At 46.8% G+C, this 22,669-nt stretch overlaps 3 protein-coding genes across 5 annotated transcripts; 2 read left to right on the plus strand and 1 right to left on the minus strand.

Moving 5' to 3' along the window:
- Window positions 1-452: 452 nt before the first annotated feature.
- LOC101160902 (cryptochrome-1) lies at window positions 453-8,938 on the plus strand. Of its 2 annotated transcripts, none has more exons than XM_004069867.4 (12): window positions 453-709; window positions 1,080-1,261; window positions 4,716-4,824; window positions 5,028-5,170; window positions 5,257-5,441; window positions 5,518-5,606; window positions 5,815-5,955; window positions 6,038-6,349; window positions 6,457-6,608; window positions 6,692-6,894; window positions 7,999-8,091; window positions 8,331-8,938. In XM_004069867.4, the coding sequence occupies exons 2-12, from the start codon at window positions 1,104-1,106 to the stop codon at window positions 8,432-8,434; spliced, it is 1,689 nt and encodes a 562-aa protein (XP_004069915.1). In that variant the 5' UTR covers window positions 453-709; window positions 1,080-1,103; the 3' UTR covers window positions 8,435-8,938. The 2 variants fall into 2 exon arrangements, with proteins under 2 accessions (XP_004069915.1, XP_023811891.1); XM_023956123.1 differs by lacking the exon at window positions 453-709 and adding an exon at window positions 724-862.
- mterf2 (mitochondrial transcription termination factor 2) lies at window positions 8,502-22,227 on the minus strand. 2 transcript variants are annotated; one of them, XR_002290462.2, is made up of 5 exons: window positions 21,825-22,227; window positions 17,782-17,869; window positions 13,211-13,498; window positions 9,179-9,254; window positions 8,502-8,612 (listed from the first exon to the last, which is right to left on the minus strand). XR_002290462.2 is itself a non-coding variant. In XM_004069869.4 (3 exons), the coding sequence occupies exon 2, from the start codon at window positions 19,766-19,768 to the stop codon at window positions 18,641-18,643; it is 1,128 nt and encodes a 375-aa protein (XP_004069917.1). In that variant the 5' UTR covers window positions 19,769-19,794; window positions 21,825-22,157; the 3' UTR covers window positions 12,423-13,498; window positions 17,782-18,640. The 2 variants fall into 2 exon arrangements, 1 of the variants encoding a protein (XP_004069917.1); XM_004069869.4 differs by lacking the exons at window positions 8,502-8,612; window positions 9,179-9,254 and having other exon boundaries at window positions 12,423-13,498; window positions 17,782-19,794; window positions 21,825-22,157.
- LOC101161149 (dihydrofolate reductase) lies at window positions 9,347-12,540 on the plus strand. The gene is made up of 6 exons (XM_004069868.4): window positions 9,347-9,516; window positions 10,008-10,057; window positions 10,126-10,231; window positions 10,308-10,434; window positions 10,992-11,107; window positions 11,310-12,540. Exons 1-6 carry the CDS (start codon window positions 9,413-9,415, stop codon window positions 11,398-11,400), a joined length of 594 nt encoding a protein of 197 aa, XP_004069916.1. The 5' UTR covers window positions 9,347-9,412; the 3' UTR covers window positions 11,401-12,540.
- Window positions 22,228-22,669: the final 442 nt, after the last annotated feature.

Below are 22,669 nucleotides of genomic sequence, written 5' to 3' on the forward strand. Positions count from 1 at the left end.
ACTGTAGCCTCCAGCAAACATCGTATTTTAATGTTTTAAAGTCCTCTGTTATTGTCTGAAGCTGAAATGACAGCAGAAATCAGATGCAGTATTCTAGAGATTCATAAAAGAGAAAGTCTATGCTTTAAATTAAGATGAAATGACCAAATAGGAGCCCCTGTGTGCGGTGTCACGTGCCACGCATGCGTAAACTCTGTTACATGGCCGCTGCAGGTGTCACGGCTAACGGTTTTATGTAATTCAACGTGGATCACGTTAGATGTTTAGCGACCAAACGCTCTGCAGGGGCGAAACGGCGCGTCCCGTGTGGTAAATCCAACGCACCAAAACCCGCTCACCCTCGCCGCGATGCATGTGAGCATCCGGGTACTTCCGGACTCATCCATCTGAGCCAATGGTCGAACAGCTGCCCTCCAAAGTTACTTTTTATTTTTTTATTTTAGTGTTTTCCGCCTCCATATCGAGTTAAATCATTGACTGTTGTGTTTTGTGACCTATAATCGATTTTTTGGGGCTGTTAAAGAACAGCTGACGCCACCAAAACAGAGCCGAGAAAGCACATTACGGAAACGTGACAGAAGGATCGTTACATAAAAACAGATTCTGACCAATCAGAGCTCCCCGTTCCAGACTCACCGTTCCTGTGGGCGGAGACATCCACGCAGTAGAGACATCCTCTGAGTGCCGAATGTTCCTCTCTGCTGTGCAGGTAAGTCAAACCTTCACCTGGAGAAATAAACCGCAGTTCTAGAGACAGAATCGAAAGTTTAGTGACTATTTTTCCTTTTTTTGTTACGCGTGACGTTTTTACACGCAGATCGAGTCGGACTACGAAACTAAATTAATCCAGGTTCCGGTTCTGGTGGGTTGTTTATTTGACGTTTCCGGTTCGTGTTCAGTATTAAATTTAATCTAAAATAAATGTTATTTTAGGCTGTATCGATGCCTCTGTGGGTAAAACCGGGGCCGAGCAGCAGATGAGACTGAGAACATTTCTGTTTGGGGACCAAAAAGATCCTTCTGGAAAACGTCATAAGGTTGATTTGTTTTTTTATTTTTAATTTCCGGTTCTCCGTCAGTAAAATCAGAGGAGACGCTCAGCGATGACGGTCAACACCGTCCACTGGTTCCGAAAGGGGCTGCGGCTGCACGACAACCCGGCTCTGAGGGACTCCATCCGGGGCTCGGACACCCTGCGCTGCATCTACATCCTGGACCCCTGGTTCGCGGGCTCCTCCAACGTGGGCATCAACAGGTGGAGGTAAACAGGGCGGGGCATCTTCTGTTGTTTTCCGCCTTCTACAAACTTCCTGTTAGTTCTTCTCACGCGCCCCACATCCGGGGGGGGGGGGGGGAGATGCTGTTCAGCAGAGTCTGCATCTTCTGGATGGACTAAACCAGTGTTGTCACGGGGGTCGCATTTGTTGCATGATCTGAGCTCCTGTTATGCCCCTTTTTGTGTCGGGGGGGGGGCATAACATAGAAGTAATGCTCGGGGGGGGGGGGGGGGGGGGGGGGGCTTCTCCATAGATACAAATGAATCCTAAACAATGTTTCCCAACCAGTTCCAGTGTTTCCCCTGTAAAAAACGTTCTGTGGCCTGGGATCATTTCAACTGTGTTTCTCCTAATGAGGTAAAACACTATTAACGTTTTATAACGATGGCGAGGGAACGTCGTCACATTACAGAAAGTTCGTGGCGTTTACATCTAAAGGTCATGAATCGAGACCAGCATTTTACAGTTTGCCTCCCGTTAGTTTCTTCATGTGACGCGTGTTATGCAGCGTCAGGGAAGCACTTCTCACAGAAATGGTCACACGTGTCGTTTTACGTTTTTTCGTCATCATTCCCACATTGAAGTGTTGCAAAGGAGCTGAGTTGAAGCAGAGGATATACGTCCAGTCCGCCACCAGATGGCGCTGTTCTGCGTGGTTTCAAAGCCCCAAATGGTCGTTTCATTTTTCTGGCACAATTCCATGAACCTCTTTGAACGCTTCATGGGGCTTCTACTCCCACCCCTACACCAAACAAAAGACCACACACCTGAACACAAAAACCACAAAACTACAAAGTGCAACACAAACTACAGAAAAGGTGGAGAAGAGCGTCGAGCTGCAGTGGAGACGGGTTGCAGCAAAGCTCACTTCTCCACACGGTGCTTTTTAAAGGCGTGGTGCTGGAGAGGGCGCAAAGAAAGAAAATCTGAAAGAAATCAGACAAACACACAAAGATCCACAAACACAACAGAGTCCCACTCTGATTGAAATAAACAAACAAAACCAAGAACGACCACAGCCGTAACACTGAAGCTCAGAAAGCTTTAAGAGCTTTTTACTCGTTTCTGGAACCATCCAGGATCTACTCAGCATCACAGGTGAAGCAAAGTCGTCTGCAGAGAATGTGGTCATTCAATCGGCTTCGTTCAAATCCGCCAATGTTAACCTGCGTTTCTGCACCAGGAGCTGTTTTCTGGGTTTAAAGACCCGCTCTGATGAAGATGATGTTTTTCTTCTGGCATTTTTCTCATGATGGACAACAGTCTTAAAGAACATTCATCTGAGAATCTGCGTGTCATCATTCCTATTGTGTTGAATCAGACGTGAAGGAACAATGCAGCTTTTTTGTGGCGTAGAAAAGACGCCGGGTGGCTCACAAACTCCACGCTCTCAGAGCTCCTGAGCGCCGCCATGTGCTGCAGAACAACCAAAAACTGACTACTGGAGCTCCATCTAATTCCCGGACTTTACGTTGAATCCATTTGTTAATAAATGAATGAATTGACATCGTTTTCTGCGCCTGAAGAAAAGGATTTTGGTGACTGACTGGGCACAATGTGTGTGTTTTATGCACAAAAAGGTCTTCAGTTTGATATTAAAAAGGTTTAAGTTGAACATCTTTAAATGGGATGTGGGCTTTTCCGTGACCGGAATGACCACGCCCCTCCTTTACATCCAGAGAACGACCATAAAGGCATCTTCTGTTGGAGTTCTCTGGCTCTCTTTTTGAGGTTGCATGGTAGATGTGAATAGTTTCACGTGCGTTTCACGTGCACAGCTGTGGCTTTGAATCAGGCGAGTGTTGCTCTGGGTTGAAGTTGAGCTCCAAGCGTTGGTGTTTTAGCTCTCCGGGCTGTTGGTGTTCTGTCCCGACGGGACAAGAGCTCTTTGAAGGCTTTTCTGCGGCTGCAGGAGAAGTGGCCGTTGGGCTCGTCACCTCATGAACACTCAGAGCTTTGAGCCTCTCACGAGGCCCCGTCCGCCTCGTCGGCTGCATTCCCTCGTGTTCCGTGTTCGCACCGGCCGTGGTTCTGATGAATCCACAGGAATCCTGCAGCCCTGCTGCTGCTGAAGACCTACAGAGCAGCCACGGTCCCTCTTCCGGTGGAGGATCTCCACGCTGCTTTTTTCCTCCGGGTTTAAGGTTTTCTGACGTTTACCATGAAGGCCAATGGCTCTTATCCAGAGTGGACGTTTTGTAGATGAAGCCTCTGAAGACCGGCGGGTCTGATGATGTCACCACTCACAGCGCCGCTTCCTACAGCCTTATGCCACGTTCAAGAACGCGGGCATTCTGTAACGCACTTCAGCGTGAAACGGCGTTCACACTGAACTGTTTCTGCCCAATAGGAAGGCATCTACCTACAGCTGCAGGAGGTTTGCTGTGAAACGTCGCAGCGCTGTTTTCCTCCAGGGTTTTATTTTCCAGCTCCATTTCAATAAACCAAACACTTGGTGCCGTAGAATTAAGTTCCTCTTTGTGATCAATTTACAAACGGTTGGTACCTCTGTGACTTAAAGGGGACGCCATCCATACGCCATAACCAAATCCAAGTCCCTGATTGGTCAACCGCTTCACCTTACAGCACATGACCAATGGTCACATGTTTTGAACGTAGAGCCTGAAAAAAGATTTTAAAAATTGCGTAGAGATGCATGAACACCAAATTTTTGAAGGTGGAAACCCGAAACGTGCAAATACCCACGCTTGGGCAGCTGTGGAGCAGCGGTAGGACGGTCCACCCCTAATCGTAAGATTGCAGGTTCGATTCCCACCTTGCACGCCCATGTTTCAAAGTGTCCTTGGGCAAGACGCTGAACCCCACCTTGCCTCTGGTGGAAGGTTGGTGCCGGCGTTCGTCAGCGGAGTGTGTGAATGTGTGTGTGACTGTAAAGCGCTTTGGGCCTTCGATGAAGGTAGAGAGCGCTACACAAGTAAACGCCATTTACCATTACCATTGTGGCCGCATGACTGAGAAAAGTTCTTTTTTTCTGCAGACTTTTAGAAAACACTTATGCAACACATAAAGGGATGTAAGGGGGAAGTAGGTGAGACGCAAGCGAGTCATTGCTGTTCACGTGACACGTGCACGCTCCTTGCTGCACACACGACCATGGGTCGTCCCATTTTCATGACGGTGGCCGTACGAGCCTCAAGTGGACTGCAAGTCACACCTTTAGATGCAGCCACTCTTCTCTATGACCCTCCACGGACCCAGACGACCCAAAAACCCTCAGAACCCGTCCGGGTGCTGTGACTGGGGCTTTACTGCGGGCCCAAGTGGAGTCTGGGGAGTTTCAGAACAGCACACCCTCCAGTCGGTTCCCCGCGCTTCCTCTCCTGTTTCTGGGTGCCGCTTTGGTTTCGGGAGCAGAAATATTTCTGATGGCGTTTCCTGTCATTTCACTTCCTGTCATCCGTCCTTCTGGCTCTTCAGGTTTCTGCTGCATTGTTTGGAGGACTTGGATGCAAGTCTGCGCAAACTCAACTCCCGCTTGTTCGTCATCCGAGGTCAGCCGACAGACGTCTTCCCGCGACTCTTTAAGGTCAGACGAGTTCAAAGTGAACCTTCTGCTGTACTAGACCTCAGTGCTTCTCCTCAGAAGCAGCAGATATGGAGAGAACGCATTGAAAAAATGATTTTTGGTTCCTTTTGGAGGCGTTTGTAAGTCATTCGTAAACCTTTTCATCGTTTGAAAATCCAATAATGTGGTCAAATTCACTATAGGAGTGTTTGATGCGTCCTCAGGAGTGGCAGATCACCCGTTTGTCCTACGAATACGACTCCGAGCCCTTTGGGAAGGAGCGCGATGCTGCCATCCAGAAACTCGCCAGTGAGGCGGCGGTGGAGGTCGTGGTGCGGATCTCGCACACGCTCTATGACCTGGACAGGTGAGTCCCTCCGCAGACTTGGTCACCACATGCTGGGATTCAGGTGAACCGTTTGTGAAGGCTCGGTGTTCTCTTCTGTTCCAAAGGATCATAGAACTCAACGGAGGACCGCCTCCTCTCACCTACAAACGCTTCCAGGCTCTGATCAACCGGATGGACGCCGTGGAGCTGCCGGCGGAGCGGATCACCCTGGAAACCATGCAGAGCTGCGTCACCCCCGTCAGCGAGAACCACGACGATAAGTTTGGGGTTCTGTCCCTGGAAGAGCTCGGTGAGCAGCTCGTTTCCTGTGTTTGGAGGATGTCAGACTGATGAACGTCTGCGTAAAACCGCTGTTTGACGGGCAGGTTTTGAAACGGAGGGCCTCCCCACCGCGGTGTGGCCAGGAGGAGAAACCGAAGCCCTCCTGAGGCTGGAGCGCCACCTGGAGAGGAAGGTACGCCGGTTCAAAATGTGGGCGTGAATGGCAGTGGTGACTCCTCTGCTGCGGTCAGGGTCTCATTTTAAAGTGCATCGCATCGCATACAAACATGAGACGACTCCACAAAAATCATTTCTATTATCAAATGTTTTATCACAACATTTCCTTTTTTAGTAGCAGCTTCTGTTTATGTGATCGTAAACCCCGCCTCCTTTTCTTTCAGGCATGGGTCGCAAACTATGAGCGTCCTCGAATGAACGCCAACTCCCTGCTGGCCACTCCCACCGGCCTCAGCCCGTACCTGCGCTTCGGGTGTCTGTCCTGTCGGCTCTTCTACTTCAAACTCACTGATCTGTACAAAAAGGTAGGACCGGCTCTGGCGTCATTTCATTTAAGCCGCTCGCTGACCGTTGAGTCAAACCGGCTGTGACCCGCTGCGTCGGCAGGTCAAGAAGAACAGCAGCCCCCCTCTGTCGCTGTACGGACAGCTGCTGTGGCGGGAGTTCTTCTACACCACTGCCACCAACAACCCCTGCTTCGACAAGATGGAGGGAAACCCCGTGTGCGTGCAGATCCCCTGGGACCGCAACCCGGAGGCGCTGGCCAAGTGGGCGGAGGGCCGAACGGGTTTCGCCTGGATCGATGCCATCATGACCCAGCTGAGACAAGAGGGGTGGATCCACCATCTGGCGAGGCACGCGGTGGCGTGTTTCCTCACCAGAGGCGACCTCTGGATCAGCTGGGAAGAAGGCGTGAAGGTGAGCAGGAACGCAGCTCAGCCGATTCATGGAAGGAGCTCTGTTCCCTCATCATAGTCCTCCCACCGCAGCGCCTGCAGCGTCTGAGCTCCCGTTTGTGTCCACAGGTCTTTGAGGAGCTGTTGTTGGATGCAGACTGGAGTGTCAATGCAGGCAGCTGGATGTGGCTCTCCTGCAGCTCCTTCTTCCAGCAGTTCTTCCACTGTTACTGCCCGGTCGGGTTCGGACGCCGAACAGACCCCAACGGAGACTACATACGGTCAGTCACAACCGCCGGGGCTCCACAGTCCTCCATGAACCGATCGAGATTGGTTAAAAACCTCCGTCCTTCTCTCCACTCAGGCGCTATCTGCCGGTGCTGAGGGGTTTCCCGGCCAAATACATCTACGACCCCTGGAACGCTCCTGAGGAGGTGCAGAAGGCAGCCAGGTGCATCATCGGGGTGCACTACCCCAAACCCATGGTGCACCACGCCGAGGCCAGCCGCATCAACATAGAGAGGATGAAGCAGATCTACCAGCAGCTGTCCTGCTACCGGGGGCTGGGTAAGGACGGGCGCTCGAGTCAGTCAGCTGAGCCCCTCCATCAGCTCCAGGCAGAAACGGCTTCCTAAATCAACATTTGTGGGTTTTTTAATGTAGTTTGTCGTTCCATCAGCAGAGCCTTTCATCTGCTGGACTGATAGTCGACGTGTCCTTTGGGCAGATTTACACAACATTTAAAGATGAAAAGAAAATGGAGTTTTCAACATTTCTCAAAACGTTTTCACCCAAAAGTCAAGATTTTCTCTAAGCTTCACTTTGATGCAGCACGAGCGCGGCCATGTTTGTGCACAATTATCGTTCTGGTCAGTTTACACTGATGGGAATTGTTCTGTTCCCTTTTCTGCAACCTTCAGAGGTTAGAAAGACCAACGTTTTGGTCACACATTTGGGATGTTCTAAAGGCCGTGTCACACTGCTGCTACGCACGGAGGAAAACTGGTCACGTGTGGAAAAAGTCAGAACAGTTTTTACAGATGTGATGTATCCAGAATGAACCGCATTAAAACCAGTGCCAGTAAACCAGCTCCGTGGTCAGCTCCATGGTCAGCTCCGTGCGACGCTTTGTTTTCATTAAACAGTCAGATTTCCCTGATCCGTGCTGGTTCTGGTTCTGAGGCGAGGGGCTGGACACCTCCAGGCTGGATCGACCGCTGGAGGGGTGAAGGGTCAGCTGATTTATTGACCCGTCACGCAAATACGCCAATCGTGCATGAAGCGTGCGTGACACGATGCAAAAAGTCCTTCAGACATGCGTGGAACGGTCGTGGAAAGCCACAAATTTGTGGCTGCATCTCACAAAAACGTCACGTAAGACTCACGTCATCATCGCGGATAGACTCCGTAATTCTCAACTGACCGAAAATTCTGAACCAAATCCACGTTAAGACCCGTCAGAAACCCTCGACGGACATCTCTGCAACATTTGTGAATGACGTGTATCACACATGGATCACCAAAGACCGACATTTCCTACGTGGAAACTGCATAAAACGTGTAGCAGCTGTGTGACGCGGCCTTAAAGAAGATTTGGTTTTACGCGTCAAAGGAAAATTCAGAACATAACCAGGGTCTTTGGGGATTTGACATCCTTCTCTTTCTTTGCAGGCCTGCTGGCATCGATCCCCACCAATCCCAGCAGCGACGCCGACGAAGGTCAACGGGGGTCATCCGAGGTGCCAGAGGGAGCCTCGCGCTCAGGTACGTCCACGCAGGTTCATCGCCAAGCCTCCATGTGATCCGTCTAAACTGCAGCTAAATTTACTTCTTCCCACGGGACTTTGTGCCGTGACTGGATAAAAAACCCTCAATAGTGAGCTTTATGAGTGGAGATCAGCAGACTCCTGCTAAAAACAAAACCAGCCGTGGGGGCGTCTGATCCCCAAACAGCCTCAGGCCTCCTAAAGCGGCCAGCCTCTCTTGTTGTGTGTTGAACGCAGGAGGAGGACCGTCGACGCAGAAGCGCCGACACGAAGACGCTCCGTCAGCCAGCAGCTCCAGGTCCCTGAAGCAAAGCAAGCTGGGCGGAAGCTGCAGCAGATGAAGGACGTCAGTCGCTCTGCTCTGCAGACGATGAACCAGACGGGACCTCACATTCACAGGACACCATCTGGTTTGGGTTTTTTAGCCCTTCCTCTGTCCTGACGCTGGGTTTGAGGAGCTGGACCGATGCGGGTCAAGTGTGAAGCAGCGGTTCCAACCGGAACACGCCACAACATAACCTGCAGAAAAACAGAAGGAAACAAATTCTCAGCTACACGCCATGGTTCAGCTGCTAAATATTTCACTGTAATACGTTATTTGAATGTACATAGAATAGTGTTTTTGTACAGTAGGAGAAATGTAAAATAATATTTCAGGCAATATTAAAGGCTGCTGTACATTTGTAAAGGTTTTTGTATATTTGCTTGTGAGATTTAAAAAAAAAAGCTCCTTTTGTAAAACGTTGGTACCAAACGAACTGAAAGGTGTGGTTCTTTGGTTTGGTCCTGATTGTTTTTCAAAAGTCCGTCTTCCAGGTGTAATAAAAATACAGGAAACCCCAGAAGTTTGTTCCCGACTGCCTTCATTTCTGGATAAAAAAACGACGATTCTGAACAGAATCTGGATTTCAGTGAGTTCAGTCTAAAGTGACTGTAAACATTTGAATCGGTTGAAACCAGTTTGAGACTGGTTTAATATTATTCAATGCAGATTAACTTTAAAATACTTTTTTTGTCTTATTGCATTACAAGTACACATTTTGACCCCCCTCCCCATGTCCAAGCAGGCCACTTCTCACGCTCACCTGTCATGACGTCACGTTGGGCGAGTTGATCGGATACCTGTGAGGATGAGGAGGGTGTCGTGCGTAAAGATGCTCTCTAGGACAAAAAAAGGGCCGTTAATTATTTAACAAACAAAAGAAACCAGAGACCCCGCCCCCCAGCGGTCCAATCACAGCTGCCGCTCGGTGTGTGGGCGGGGAAAGCCGAGCCCGATAAAGGCCGAGCTCCGCTTCCTGGTTGTCCGCTTGTTCGGGATGGAGAACCGGCTGGAGGAGCGGAGGAAGCCCGTCCGCCTCATCGCCGCGGTCTGCAGGAACAACGGCATCGGGAAGGACGGGACGCTGCCCTGGAGCTTACCGTGAGACCGGAGCGCGCGCGCGCGCTGCCTGCACACCTTTACCTGCTCCCGATGACGCGATAGAAACGCGGGAAAAGGAGGACATGATTATGATTGCAATAATCAAAGATGTCGATTTAGTTTGTGGTTTTATTCTGAATTTTTTAAAATTCTGTTCTTAATTTTCTCACTTTCCTTAATGTTTGAGCAAAAATGATTCACTAGTTTCCTTTAATCAGCCATAAATCCCATAAAAAAGGTTTACATTGAGACACGTCGCTGTAAAACGTTTAAATGAACCTTTATTATGAAGAACAAACATCAATTATTTCATTTATGGTTTTAACAGGATCTAATTGTGAGTATTAGGATTATACAGCCTTTATCTGAGTACTTCCAGTTAGGTGGTCCAGCAGTTCATCCTCATCATCATCCTCATCATCATGAGCTCTACAGACTCAAGGATCAGAAAATGACTCTCCTAAAGTTTTTTGGGGTTTTTTGTCTCTCAGGTCTGAATTCCAGTATTTCCTGAACACCATCACCAGAGTGTCCAGACCAGGTATGTACCTGCATGACACCTGTCCGTTCTGCTACGACTGGCCTCTAAATGTCGTGATCCTCCTTCAGGAAACGTGAACCTGATGATCTGGGGGAGGCTGTGCTGGTTCTCCCATCCGGACGACCTCTTCCCTCTGCCAAACTCCCTGCATGTGGTGCTGAGCAAGACGCTGACGTGAGCCAAGCAAAGCGCGCCCGCGGCCACGAGCACCTGACGTCCTCGGCTCACCTTTGTCCGGCGTGTCTTCCAGCTCCGTCCCAAACCACGCCCAGTTCCTGTGTGGAGACTTTGAGAGCGCCGTGCGGCTGGCGGCGCTGCCCCCTCTGGCCGACATCATCGAAACCATCTGGGTTCTTGGCGGGACGAAGGTTTACGAGGTAAAGCTGAAAAATCTGCTTTGTGTTGGAGGAGACAGACTGACGTCGGACTCATTCGGACAGAAGAAAAGCTCGTTTTTGTGGCAGACGGCGAGTTTATGTCACCTGATGAGTGACGGACCCTCGTGTCTGAGGAAAGCAGGCGAGGGCCGAGCATCAGGAACCAGAACCAGCTGCTAGAAGTCGGCCCCCATCAGCCGTTCTCCTCAGCTGGTTTTAAAGCACTTTTAGAGAAAAAACAACAGCTTGGATAGAAATTAAAGAACCGTTGAATCTGCACAGACTCCTGTTTACTGATCCAAATCCCCTCTCAGCCGGATTGCTTAGAGGAATCTCCTTACCAAACTTTCACCTTTTTGTGAGCTTCATGTGGTTTACATCAAAATCCAGATTACTGCAGCTCAGAGGAGAGCCGGATCCGTCCTCCAGTTGGTCGATGTTCTCATAATGAGCTTCAGCCTCTTTGTTGAAAATGGCCCACAGCAGCGAACAGAAGCATCAGGTGGAAACGGACTCCGTCCGTCCTGACGGTGTTTTCTCCTCTTGGTTGTTGGCAGGAGGCGCTGAAGCACCCGTGCTGCGACCTTCTGTACTTCACAGATGTCATGGCCGACTTCGACTGCGACGTCTTCTTCCCCGACTTTGACAGAGAGTTATTCCGAGTGCAGGAAGAGTAAGTTTCATCCTCGTGGCTTTGGAGCGCAGCCGCTCCGCTCAGAGGCATTTGCTGACCTCACTGAAGCTTTGTGGAGCTTCACCGACCGTCAATGAGTGACTGCCGCTATATGACATGTTTACACAGCTCTGTAATATCATTATCATTATTATTGGATGTTTCCATCTCACTAAACTCACAGATTCATTTTCCACATCAGGTTTCCAGACGTTCCGAGTGAAGTTCAGGAGGAGAACGGGATCAAGTTCAAGTGCCAAGTTTTTAAGAGAGTGACTATGGAGGATCAGTAAAACGGACGAGGAGGGGGGGCGCATTAACCCTTGTGCTATCTTAGATGACCCCACCCTTACTTTGACGTGTTCTCCCTACCTTGACAAAGGTGGATAAAGGTGGAAAGATTTCATGTAATCCATGGACACCAGTGAAGATCACAAATCATTGAAGAAAAAAGGTTCAGAGCACTGTCTAGTGGGTCTAGATGACCCACCTCCCAATGTTAACGTACCTAAGATAGAACAAGGGTTACAGGACCACAACTTTATTTTTAATGAATCCTTTAAATCTACCTGCAGTCTTTATCCAACCTTAAGGAATCAGGAAAAAATGTTTCAAATAGTTTTTAAAGATGGTTTTGGTCGACTAAAGGAAGGACAAACATCTAAAAATCATCTCCTCTGTTCATATAATCACACTAATCTGGATTTCCTAAAAGCCTCAAATCTGCGTTCCACTTGGCGGCTCTGACCGGAGGTCCAGCCCTTTTTCCACCAAGCTCCAGTTTCTTCAGCCTGTAATATTTTGGTCTGAGGAGTGAGGCGGATTGTTCAGTCAGCTCCTGAACACGATAATCCAGGAATGTCTGATTCCAGCATCAACTGAAATGTTTTTAGAAAACGGTGGAGTCAGCATGTTTGATTTGAAGAAGAGGTGAGAATTATGTAGCCAGAATTTACTCCAGTTTGGTTGCTATGGTGACATTTGCTATTGCGCTTTGGGGTCACGGGGATGCTGGAGCCTATCCCCACTATAGGTGAAGGTGGGGTTCACTCAGGTGCAGTGCCCCCCCCCAGGGACATACAACCACACACACTCGCACACATCTGATCACCTGAGAAAATGAGAACAAGTAAACTCCACACTGGAAGGACCCAGCCAGGATTTGAACCCTCTCCCAGTTAGACGAGAGTGCTAACCACTACACCACAGCACAGCCTGACATAATTACAAAAGTATTTTTCTTATTAGATTTGATCTTTGGTTACATGATCTGGTGTTTCTTCGTACAATCATGAGGTTTAATTGCTTTGTTGTGTTTTTTTTCTCTTTTTATCAAAGTACATCATATTTGGAAAATAAGTTGTCTGTTTATTTTCACAGCTGATTTTTCTGTTACTGCATCTTTGCTTCATTAAAATGATTTAAGTCCTTAAGTTATTAAGACTTTAAATGATGTTTATGTCTGAAGTATTGTTGTGAATCCTGGTACTTAAACAAAAATCATTTCCTGTTTGATTTATATCATAACTGTCTCAGTAAAAGGATTTTAAATGTCTAAAATAAAATCTTCAAGCCTTTAATTTTTAGCAAAAAATACTAAAACTTTATGTACCGATTTTTTTTTTTTTTTTTAAATTTAAATTATTTTAGTCTGTAGAAGAACAAAAAAGGTATTTGGGGGAAATATTCTAACAGTTGAGTGTTTGTTGTAATTGTAAATATTAGCCAGTAAGTGGCGCCGTCTTTCAGAGAAGAGTGGAAACTGATCTGTTTCAATCCCAGAAATGTCATTAAGTTGAAGACATTTTACGTGGACAGACCCGCCATCTTCAATACTGGAAATAATCATTTTAATATTGATTAGTTTTACTGTTAGAATAAAGGTGCTGTTATGGATCTGAGGGCTTTAGGAAGTGAATTCTGTTATAGTAGATACGGCGGTCTTCAGTCCGTCAGGCTGCATGTCGGTCAAAAATCAAACCGTTTCAGACAGTAATGCAGCAAAACATGGAAGCCTCTGGCTCCGCCCACCCAGACGACGCAACGGTTCTCACCCAACGGGGCTGAGAGCTCCATCAAGTGTGGACTTCATTCCAGGCTCACCGGGTCCAGATGTTCTCCTCGGGTCACTGAGGTCCAGATGTTCTCCTCGGGTCTCTGAGGTCCAGTTGTTCTCGGGTCACTGAGGTCCAGATGTTCTCCTCGGGTCACTGAGGTCCAGATGTTCTCCTCGGGTCACTGAAGTCCAGATGTTCCCCTCGGGTCACTGAGGTTTAGATGTTCTCCTCGGGTCTCTGAGGTCCAGTTGTTGTCGGGTCACTGAGGTCCAGATGTTCTCGGGTCGCTGAAGTTTTTATCTGAAACCTCAAAATGTCAGAATGTGAAGCAAACCTGTGGGGAAAGAAATACACATCATGAATGAACCGTGTTAAAAAGTACAAATAAGCTACGCAAAGAACACGAAGAAATGACTTCAATGATTTGTGGATCTAACTTCAAATCCACCAGCTGGTGTTTAAAGAAATCAGTTCAGCTGAATGTGATGCTGGGCTCAGAGGAGGAGGACATGCAACCTTCTGGTCAGAGGTGGACCGCTTCACCTCAGCAACGACATTCCAGGAGGACGGGTTGAGTTCAGTCAACCTACAGGAAGGACCTGGAATGACTCGTCACAACAGGTCAAACAGGATTGAAGCCGGTTTGGAGCCAAAACTTCTGACAATCGGATTCAGTTCAGAGCAACAGCCGATGAAGCATCACATCCTTTTGCAGGCTAATGATGATAAAATATGTTTTCACAGAAAAACTGACACTACAAGGAGAACTTTTTATTTTCAGAAGAATAAAAACGTACACTAAAAATTCAAAAGACTGTTTTTCCTTTGAAAATAAAGACAAAATAAAAGCAACTATATTTTAATATTTTTATATACTCATTTGTTTAAATATTATCACCTGTTGTTGCCAGTTCTGAGGAAGATGCCGGTCGCTACAGGTGTGGCAGAGGTCCTGCGCCTGGAGGTCCTGCTCCTGGAGGTCCTGCTCCTGGAGGTCCTGCGCCTGGAGGTCCTGCTCCTGGAGGTCCTGCTCCTGGAGGTCCTGCTCCTGGAGGTCCTGCTCCTGGAGATCCTGCTCCTGGAGGTCCTGCTCCTGGAGGTCCTGCTCCTGGAGGTCCTGCTCCTGGAGGTCCTGCGCCTGGAGGTCCTGCTCCTGGAGGTCCTGCTCCTGGAGATCCTGCTCCTGGAGGTCCTGCTCCTGGAGGTCCTGCTCCTGGAGGTCCTGCTCCTGGAGGTCCTGCGCCTGGAGGTCCTGCTCCTGGAGGTCCTGCTCCTGGAGGTCCTGCGCCTGGAGGTCCTGCGCCTGGAGCCGGGTTGTGCGGTAAAACAGCCAGCACAGCCTTTAGACACAGCAGGCAGGTGATTGAGATGGCGCCATCTCCAGAAGTCTCCCAGGGGAGAACAGATGGACTAATTTCACGTTGGATTGCTTCGCCTCTGTTGCTGTTAATCATTTGGTTGATCTTATTTGTTCACTTTAATTTTTCCACTCAGAGATCAAGTGTTGTGTTTAGTTTTGTCTGTGGTCTTTGCTGACTGTTGTTCGTCCCCCCCCTCCCCCCTCCATACGTTTAGAACATACATGTTCCCTGCTGTGTTTTCTGGTTTGGTCAGTTTATTCTGCTTGTGGAGGTTAAAGTTCAGGTGAGTTTTCCTCTTTTTAGGGTCCAGTGTGTACATTTCCTCTTTGTTGAGAAACCTAAACTTTGATTTTTGGATGACTTTTGGAATGTCCTCTTTGGGAAGCCCAGTCCTGACTGCAGGCCTCGTGGTTTTACTGCTGAGATAAGAGCCAGACTGACTTCAGTGAGTAGCGAAGGGAAGGAGAAACCGCGATGGTGCGGCCCCTCAGGGCTTCCCACCGCCCAGACAAATGGACCCTCGCCGCGCATCCATCTGCTGAGCTCATCGCCACACGAAGTCACTGCTGAATCCTCTGCCCGTCGGCCATCACCATGACTACAGGAGCATGGGGAGATGCAGCAGACGGAGGGGTTGTTAGCGTGCAACTGCCCGACCACGTCCTCCATCTTCGCCGTGACCCCCGCTGTGAGAGCGAGGAAACCTTGAGGCATGAAGCGGCGGCGTCATTAGCTGTGATGCTCGCTGCCATTTTCAGGGGCTTTGACACACGATGACGCGTCCAGGAGGAGACCGGCCTGAGTGCAACCCCATCCCGCTGCAGAGAATGAAGACCAGCTCAGCAGGGCCCGGAGAACGGAGACCTGGATCGGAGGCGGATCCTGGATCTGATCCAGCATGAGAACACCTGTAGATTTACCTGACAGAGGCGGAGCAAAACAAAAGATGAGCATAACGGGCTATACCGGTTCTGTTCTGGGGACGGACCCCCCCATGTCCTTTACATGATGGGGGGGTTACACATGAGAGATGGGTGATGGCCTTGCTGGTTGGGAAGTCCTTGTGCAGCAAACCCCCTAGTGGTTACCAGCAGTACTACATCCACCAGTCACTGAGTTCCTGGTTGTCGGTCTGGTGACGTTCCCGCCATTCTGGTTTGTTTGGTTCAGACCCTCATATGATAGGAGGATGCTGTGACTGCAGTACATCCCATCATTTGATCTGAAAGGCTCTCCGTCTGATCTGACCCATAGGCTTCAGCAGTGGCGGTTTTTGATATGGGCGATGTGGGCGGTCGCCCAGGGCGGCACTTCGTAGGAGGCCGTTACATATAATGTGCTACCTTATTCAAGGAGGACGCTTTGCGCTTTTAGTTTGAAATTGCTTCAGCTGCCGACACTTAACACTTTTAGATTGACACATCAGACTCTTAAGAATGTCTTCATCCTGTTTCCTCTTCACACTTATGGTCCAAAAAAAAAAAAAGAAAAAAAGATGAAATAACTCAGAGTGAAACAACGTAAAACAGGCACATGAAAAGGAATTAGGCAGAACAAACACCCGTGCTCAACCCAATTTTGACAAAAGCAGGCAATGGGGATTATTTCCCACAATTACTTGCTCCGACACAGCAGACCCAACGCGCACGTGAGCACCGCCCTCTGCTGCAAGACGCTTGCGGCCACACCTCTTTGCGGTAGTCTTTGGAACATAAGTCAAAAAACTCGAGAGGGGAGCGCAACTCGCCGGTGGCTGAATCACACTAACAGGTGATTGGGAGTCTTTTTCTATCTGACAATCAACTCTGAGCCGCAGCTGCGCCTCATAGAGACGGAGCCGCGTGTGTCAGAGGGAAGGGAGGGGGAGGGGTTGTTACGGGGGGAGAAGGGAGGAAGCACCCAGGCGCAGAGAGCGAGAGGAGGCAGGAGGTTGCAGGGGAACGGGGGCTTTAATAAACAAAACTAAGGACACAAAACCTAAACCACTGCAGACGGCAGGCTAGAAACTCGAAACACTCGAAACGGGGAGAGCAGACTAACAAGGGACTAGAAGGGAATGACAAGACTTAAATACATACAGACAACCGAGACACAGGTGAACACAATCAGGAAGGATGGGGAACCAAAGTAAAACTCACAACATAAACAAAACAGGAAACCCTACAAAATAAAACAGGAAGTTAAACTCAAAACATGCCAGAACAAAAAGGAAACAAACTACAAGGGCAAAGAAACAGAAACCGTAACAGGGGTGGTGGGCGCAGACCATTTTTTATGGATTGAGTTTTTTTGGAGGATTTCTGCTGTTGGTGTTGCACAAATTTAGGGAAATGCCAAATATTTTTGGAGTAATCCTACTGATGAATTCTATGATTTAGTCTTTAATGTTTTATAAGACCTAAACATATTAATCACAATAAGTTTTTTTTTTAGATCTAATCCCTCTGATATGTTTCACAAAGACACACACAGGACGTCACACATTAAGAAAGTATTGCTAAAAATGAAGCAGGAGTCCATCTCTAAAAGAAATGCTCTAAAAAATGATAAAAGAGCAAAAAAAAACGGAAATATTTGAATTGTAATTTATTAATATTTCCAGGCTTTCTTTGTTTTGTTCTGCAGCATGTTCATATTTGTATAATTTTGACAGTATATACTTCTATGGAGAGCAAAATATTAAAAATTATTTAGGGTTTAAGTTAACTTGTGTTCCTGTTTTTATTCATATTTATGTTAAAAAGTTCAGTTTAAAAGTTTTAAAAGTTTAGCTTTAGTGTGTAGTTCAGTTAATGTTTATCTTCTTCGGCCCAAAACCTTAAGCGTGTTTTTAATTTAGGCCCCCTGTGTGACTGAGTATGACCCCCCTGTAATACGAATATAGAAAATTGATAGGGAAAACAACAGGATGTTGTCAAATTTTGTATATGTGCAGGGGGGGGCGCGCCTGTGGGGTTACTCGCCCAGGGAGTAAGTTGGTGTAGAACCGCCACTGGGCTTCAGCACCGTGCACAGTAAAAAAAAAACAAAAAAAAAACTGCTTTCTTTAGATGTACTAATCTGATACTACAGTACTCAGATGACCTTTTGACCTAAATCTTAAAGAAATGATCACTTAGGGCGGTGATCTTTTAAGGTGGTCCAAAGCAAAACATCTACTCAGACTTTCTAATAGATTCTCCTTTAATTCGTTCTTATTTTCCCCTTTTAACGGACTCGGTCATAAGCAACAGTCTTTTAGCCACAAACAGTTTACCTGTCGCTGACTCACAGGAGGAACCAGGTGTGCCAAAAGAAAAGGAGGAATTTTAAGAAGTCATTTTAACCCAGGTACACGGAGCAGACTGAGGAAAAAAGCAGAAAAACAGAACGTCAGTTCAGAAAACTTAATGTTTCAAAGAAACAAGAAGAACTTGATAGCACTTTATGATGGTTACTTCTGGTTTAAAACATTTCAGAAAGTATAACGCTCTTATGTGTAGTTTCCACAAATTATTCTACAATAAGTTCAAGAAATTATATTTAGAGTTCAGTAACTATGTGTATGTTTTCCACAGTCTTCATGGTCTCGATTTATAGGAAATGATCTTTATCAGCATTTACGTCTTCTCCCTAAATTCTTTATTTTAATCTGTTTTTGTTAGCAAACAGACTAAAGTAGAAAAGTAAAACCAGGCCATAAGATAGAATCAGATCAGAGCTTACTTCCTTTTACGTTCTAACTCTAAAAATCTCTCGTAACCGTTTTTGATTTGAATCTTTTATTGTTGCTCTTTTGATTTCTGAGCTTTTTTTCCCTCAAAGTTTGGCAAAGACAAAAGAATCGCAAGATAAAATACTTTTTCACGTAAATACAAAATAATTTCACACCATGTAAACAAAAAACAATTTTTAAAAAAAAGGTCATTGCAAAAGCAAACAGCTTTTTCACTGGTTGGTTTTAAAAATGGCAGCAGCAGAAAAACCAGAACTTTCATCTGAGAGGAGATTCTGAGGCTTCCAGTCTTTACGTCATTCTCAGATGTTTCAGACGTTGAGGCATCATAACAGACAATAACACATCATTTATGATCATACAGTCACTGCTGAACACAGCCGGCCTTCAGCACTTCGCCTCAGTCGTCTCCTCTCAGAGGAGCAACCGGGTTAAAGAGCGGCCTTTCTCCACGCAGCTGCAGTTTTCCAAAGCTCCGTTCAAAGTCCTTCTTGGTGCCGTTGAGCGCATCCAGACCGCCGCTCTTTACGTCATAACCACGCGCCTCCAGCTGACGGATGCGACAGCTGACGATCTGCGGCGTCAGCTCCAGAATGGTCGGGGTCTCTGTGATTTGAGACATGCTGATCCCAGCGCCGAGGAGGCCTCCGAAACGCTCAGCCAGAGTGGATTCTGGGTAGTAGAGCAGCGCCGGACACTTGAGGACAAGGTCCCGCAGCTCTGCCTCGGTGCAGCCGATGGCGTCCTGCGCGAAGGTCAGGCTGCGGCGCATGCTGTCGGGGTTCAGCTCGATGACGAAGCCTCTCAGTTTGGACAAGAGGCGCAGGAGCTCTGCTGTGCTGAAGCCCCGCCCCCTCAGGAACATCAGGTTCTGCCTCAGCACCTCTGGTGGCTTGAGGAGAACAAATGGGTTCTGACTCAGCAGCTTCTGAAGCCAGACTTTCATGTTGGCCTCCTCTCCGCCGAGCTCCAGGTAGGTCTGCTGGAGGGTGCAGACCACCTCCTGGTTCTGCTGCACCGGTCGGCTGAAGCTCTGCGGCGCGCCGGCCATGAGCTTGGTGACGACTCGCTTGTTGAGGCTGAGACCCAGGAAGAAGGCGATGTTACTCCGCTGGTTGTCCCGGTGGGACGCAGAGGTGAAGAAGGAGGCGGGGAACTTCTCAATGATCCCAACCAGGTCCCTCTGACTGGGACACACAGACATCCACAGCTCCTTCTGACTCCTCACTTGCTCCGGAGTGTGAAGCACAGCCTCAGGGTGAACTGCCAAGATTCTGGCAACAACAGCTCCTGAAGCCCCCATGTCCTTCAGCAGCCCGGCCACCTCCTTAGCGTAAGCTGGGCTCCGATGAAGCACCCATCCCTTCAGTTTCCGGACCTTCTGGATGTCCACAGAAAGGTCATAGAGAGCGTCTACGGTCTCCTGGTTCTCTGATTGGTTGAGCGTGGCACATGGGCGGACCCTGAGGCGTAAAGACGGGCTGCGCTGACACCGCAGACACAGAGATGTCGCAGCTAATCGCAACATTTCTGCAACGTCCAGCGGAGGATTCCCTAAAGAGAAGCAGAGGACGTGAAGAGGAGGAAAAACTAAAGACTGATCCTTTAGGAAAGAGAAAGGCAATCTAGAAATGAACAAAATATAAATTAAAAAGTTCAACAGAAGAAAATGACAGAGGACGTCCGCTTAAGTAAAGGCTGAAGACACTTTAACATTCTTTGATGTTGTGTAACCTTAATATGTGGAAAACTAAAATTTAAAAAAAAGTTTATCATTTCTAATGGAAAGCATAATTTAAACAACGTTGTTTTAAAAAGCAACCATATGATTCCACTAATGCTAAAAGTTTGTTTTTAAAGATTTGTTTTTTTTTGTTAAAATTTTCTTTTTGGGGTAAAATAATCAAAAGCTACTATAAACAGAGAATTATTGTGGCCACACTGTACTACTATATACTATACTAAAAGGTTTCAAATCAGACTTTTCTTGTGTGTTTATTGGAGTAAAAGTCAACTTAACCACGAATATTTTAGTTCAGTCAAAAAAAAAGATTTTATATTTTACGTGATGAATGATGTTAGTGTTAGGAAAATGAATTGTTGATGGATTGCTGACTTTTGCATTGTAACACCTCACTGCTTGTTGCACAACTTTCCGCCAACAAAAACACAGATAATGGTTTTTTGCATTGTTTCCTTCTCACAGCAGCTGACCCGTGTTTAAACATCAACCCGTATTTTGCTGTTTCACAATACAGAAACAAACACCCGCATTAAGGTTGTGCGCTCTGATTGATTTCAACTTTAAACTGGTGTTGAGACATCAACCTGCATGGGTCATGACTTTCCGCTGTCTGGTCCTGCATCTCCTGAGATGCTTCCCGGATAATAAACGTGGAGATTTGACTCCGCTGCTCTCTGCTCGGTTAAACATCATCAATCTCGCTGTCAAATGAAATCTTTAAAATCTCTAAGTGGTTATTTTTTAGTAGGGCGTGCCAGCTGCACAAAAAGGGAGACGCGTAAATCCAATTGATTGATTATCACATTCAGTGATAATATTGAGTAAAAGGCCTCACAATAGCCTATGCCTCAATAGAGAAACCTCAGGAAAAGCTACAGATTCTGACTTGATTGAGTCTAATGGGATCATCCTGGCCTCCTGCAGCTGCATGTTCGCTACGCCAGTACAGGAAGATGAAATTGAATCCATCTGGGCGTAAATAGCACTGATCCGTGTGCACGTGCATGGATGTCAGAACCTCTGCCACATGTGCATGAACTTCATAGTTTGTTATGGAAAAACACAAAGGAGTCAGACAGAGAGACGCCTTTCATCCACAGACGAACGGCAGACTTGAAAACTATCACACAGAAGAGTCTTGAAGCCTCCATCACATCCCAGCGATAAAAAAAAAAAAGTTGTTGTCATGGGAACTGATTTGATTGACAGGTTTCTCAAGCACTCATTTAGTGATGTGTTCAGTGACACTCGTATAAAAACACATTTAGTTAGATAGCAGCGTGAACTGAGACTGACTTGTTGCTGTTGTTTCTGCAGAAGCTTTACAGGTTTTACAAAATAGTCAACGATTTACAGTAGTTTATGTGCCTTTTTCGGAAGGCCTTTTTGTATTTTAAGTACAATAACTATATTCAGACAAGATAATCAGAAAAGATAAGTTAAGATCTCAGACACAGAACGGGGGGGGGGACCTCCAGGCTGTTGCAGTTTAATTAAATTTTAAAATCTGCTGTTGCACAAGAACAAGAAGTCAAATAAATTCACATAGAATGTCGGGAAATTTCTGTATTAATATATTATATGGGTAGTTTACATTTAAGGAATTTTATAAATTTTTAATTTTATAATATACAGTATTTTATTTTTTATTTAGGCTAATTGTTAGCTAGCCAGCTAACACTTGGAGAAAAGACGGGACTGTCAATAAACTGCAGGAGGAGAGATTTATGGTAAATCCACAGAGGTATTAAGAAAAAATATGTTTTTTCCATATTCATAAAATTGATATATTTTAAGGTTCAATAAGATCAAAATATTTTCAGGAAAAAAAATGAATTACCTTTAGCAGCGGTTACAGGATGTGACGTTTTGTTATGAAACTGTCTTCTTCTACCGTCATGCCGTGTTGTGAAATTTACCACAGTGACACCCAGTGGCAGTTTGCGATACTGCAACAAAAATTAAACACAAACATCCGATTCTCAGGTTCTTCAAAGAATATTAAAAAAAATATTGTAGACAAATTGATTTGTGTTTTTGTTATATTTACCTGATTTTTAAAGCTCATCTTTTCTTTATCCCCAAATGTCCGGAAACCAAATAGTTTAGAAAACCCCTCCATCTCTAACAGCAGTCGGTCTGCCTCTAAACCCTAAAGCATACAAAGCCCCGATGAGTGTAATCAGCACCAGGGCCAATAGAGCTGAACATGCTGAGAGTGGCTCGCAGTTGGTGCTTAATCATGATGGTTGATCACCAACTCTGCAAGCTGTTTCCTCAGCGCAGGAGCTGCTGCCACTGAGGCATTTTCAGGGTTCACTTTAGATTACACACAACTAAACACACCATCTCCCTTGAAGGGTGGAGTTAAATGTTTATTTTTAGCAATATAATATATTATTAGGGGCGATTTTTTTTCTTAAAGATACCTTAAGCCCTCATGAAGAGCAGAGGAGCTCTCTGCTCTGTTCTTGGACTGCAGGAGGAAGCCGGAGTGCTCAGAGGGAGACCATGTGGACTCAACACAGCTGGGATTTGAACCAGGACAAAGCCATGAGGAGAATGTGCTTACCACTGCACCATCAAATGCAGCTTGACATGATCATTGAAATTGTTGGTGTGTGGCATTAGATTCATGGGAAAGATAATTGTTATTTCTTTTCATTCTTTCTTTACAAAAAAGAC

This window comes from Oryzias latipes, chromosome 6 (genome assembly GCF_002234675.1).
Source record: "Oryzias latipes chromosome 6, ASM223467v1".
In the NCBI taxonomy this organism is placed as follows: domain Eukaryota; kingdom Metazoa; phylum Chordata; class Actinopteri; order Beloniformes; family Adrianichthyidae; genus Oryzias; species Oryzias latipes.

Coding starts and splice junctions, on each gene's coding strand:
- LOC101160902 (XM_004069867.4), top strand. CDS start 1,104: ATGACGGTCAACACCGTCCACTGGTTCCGAAAGGGGCTGCGGCTGCAC. Junction 5,171..5,256: donor ACGCTCTATGACCTGGACAG/GTGAGTCCCTCC, acceptor TCTGTTCCAAAG/GATCATAGAACTCAACGGAG. Junction 6,609..6,691: donor CCCAACGGAGACTACATACG/GTCAGTCACAAC, acceptor CTCTCCACTCAG/GCGCTATCTGCCGGTGCTGA.
- LOC101161149 (XM_004069868.4), top strand. CDS start 9,413: ATGGAGAACCGGCTGGAGGAGCGGAGGAAGCCCGTCCGCCTCATCGCC. Junction 10,058..10,125: donor CACCAGAGTGTCCAGACCAG/GTATGTACCTGC, acceptor ATCCTCCTTCAG/GAAACGTGAACCTGATGATC. Junction 10,435..10,991: donor GCGGGACGAAGGTTTACGAG/GTAAAGCTGAAA, acceptor GGTTGTTGGCAG/GAGGCGCTGAAGCACCCGTG.
- mterf2 (XM_004069869.4), bottom strand. CDS start 19,768: ATGTTGCGATTAGCTGCGACATCTCTGTGTCTGCGGTGTCAGCGCAGC.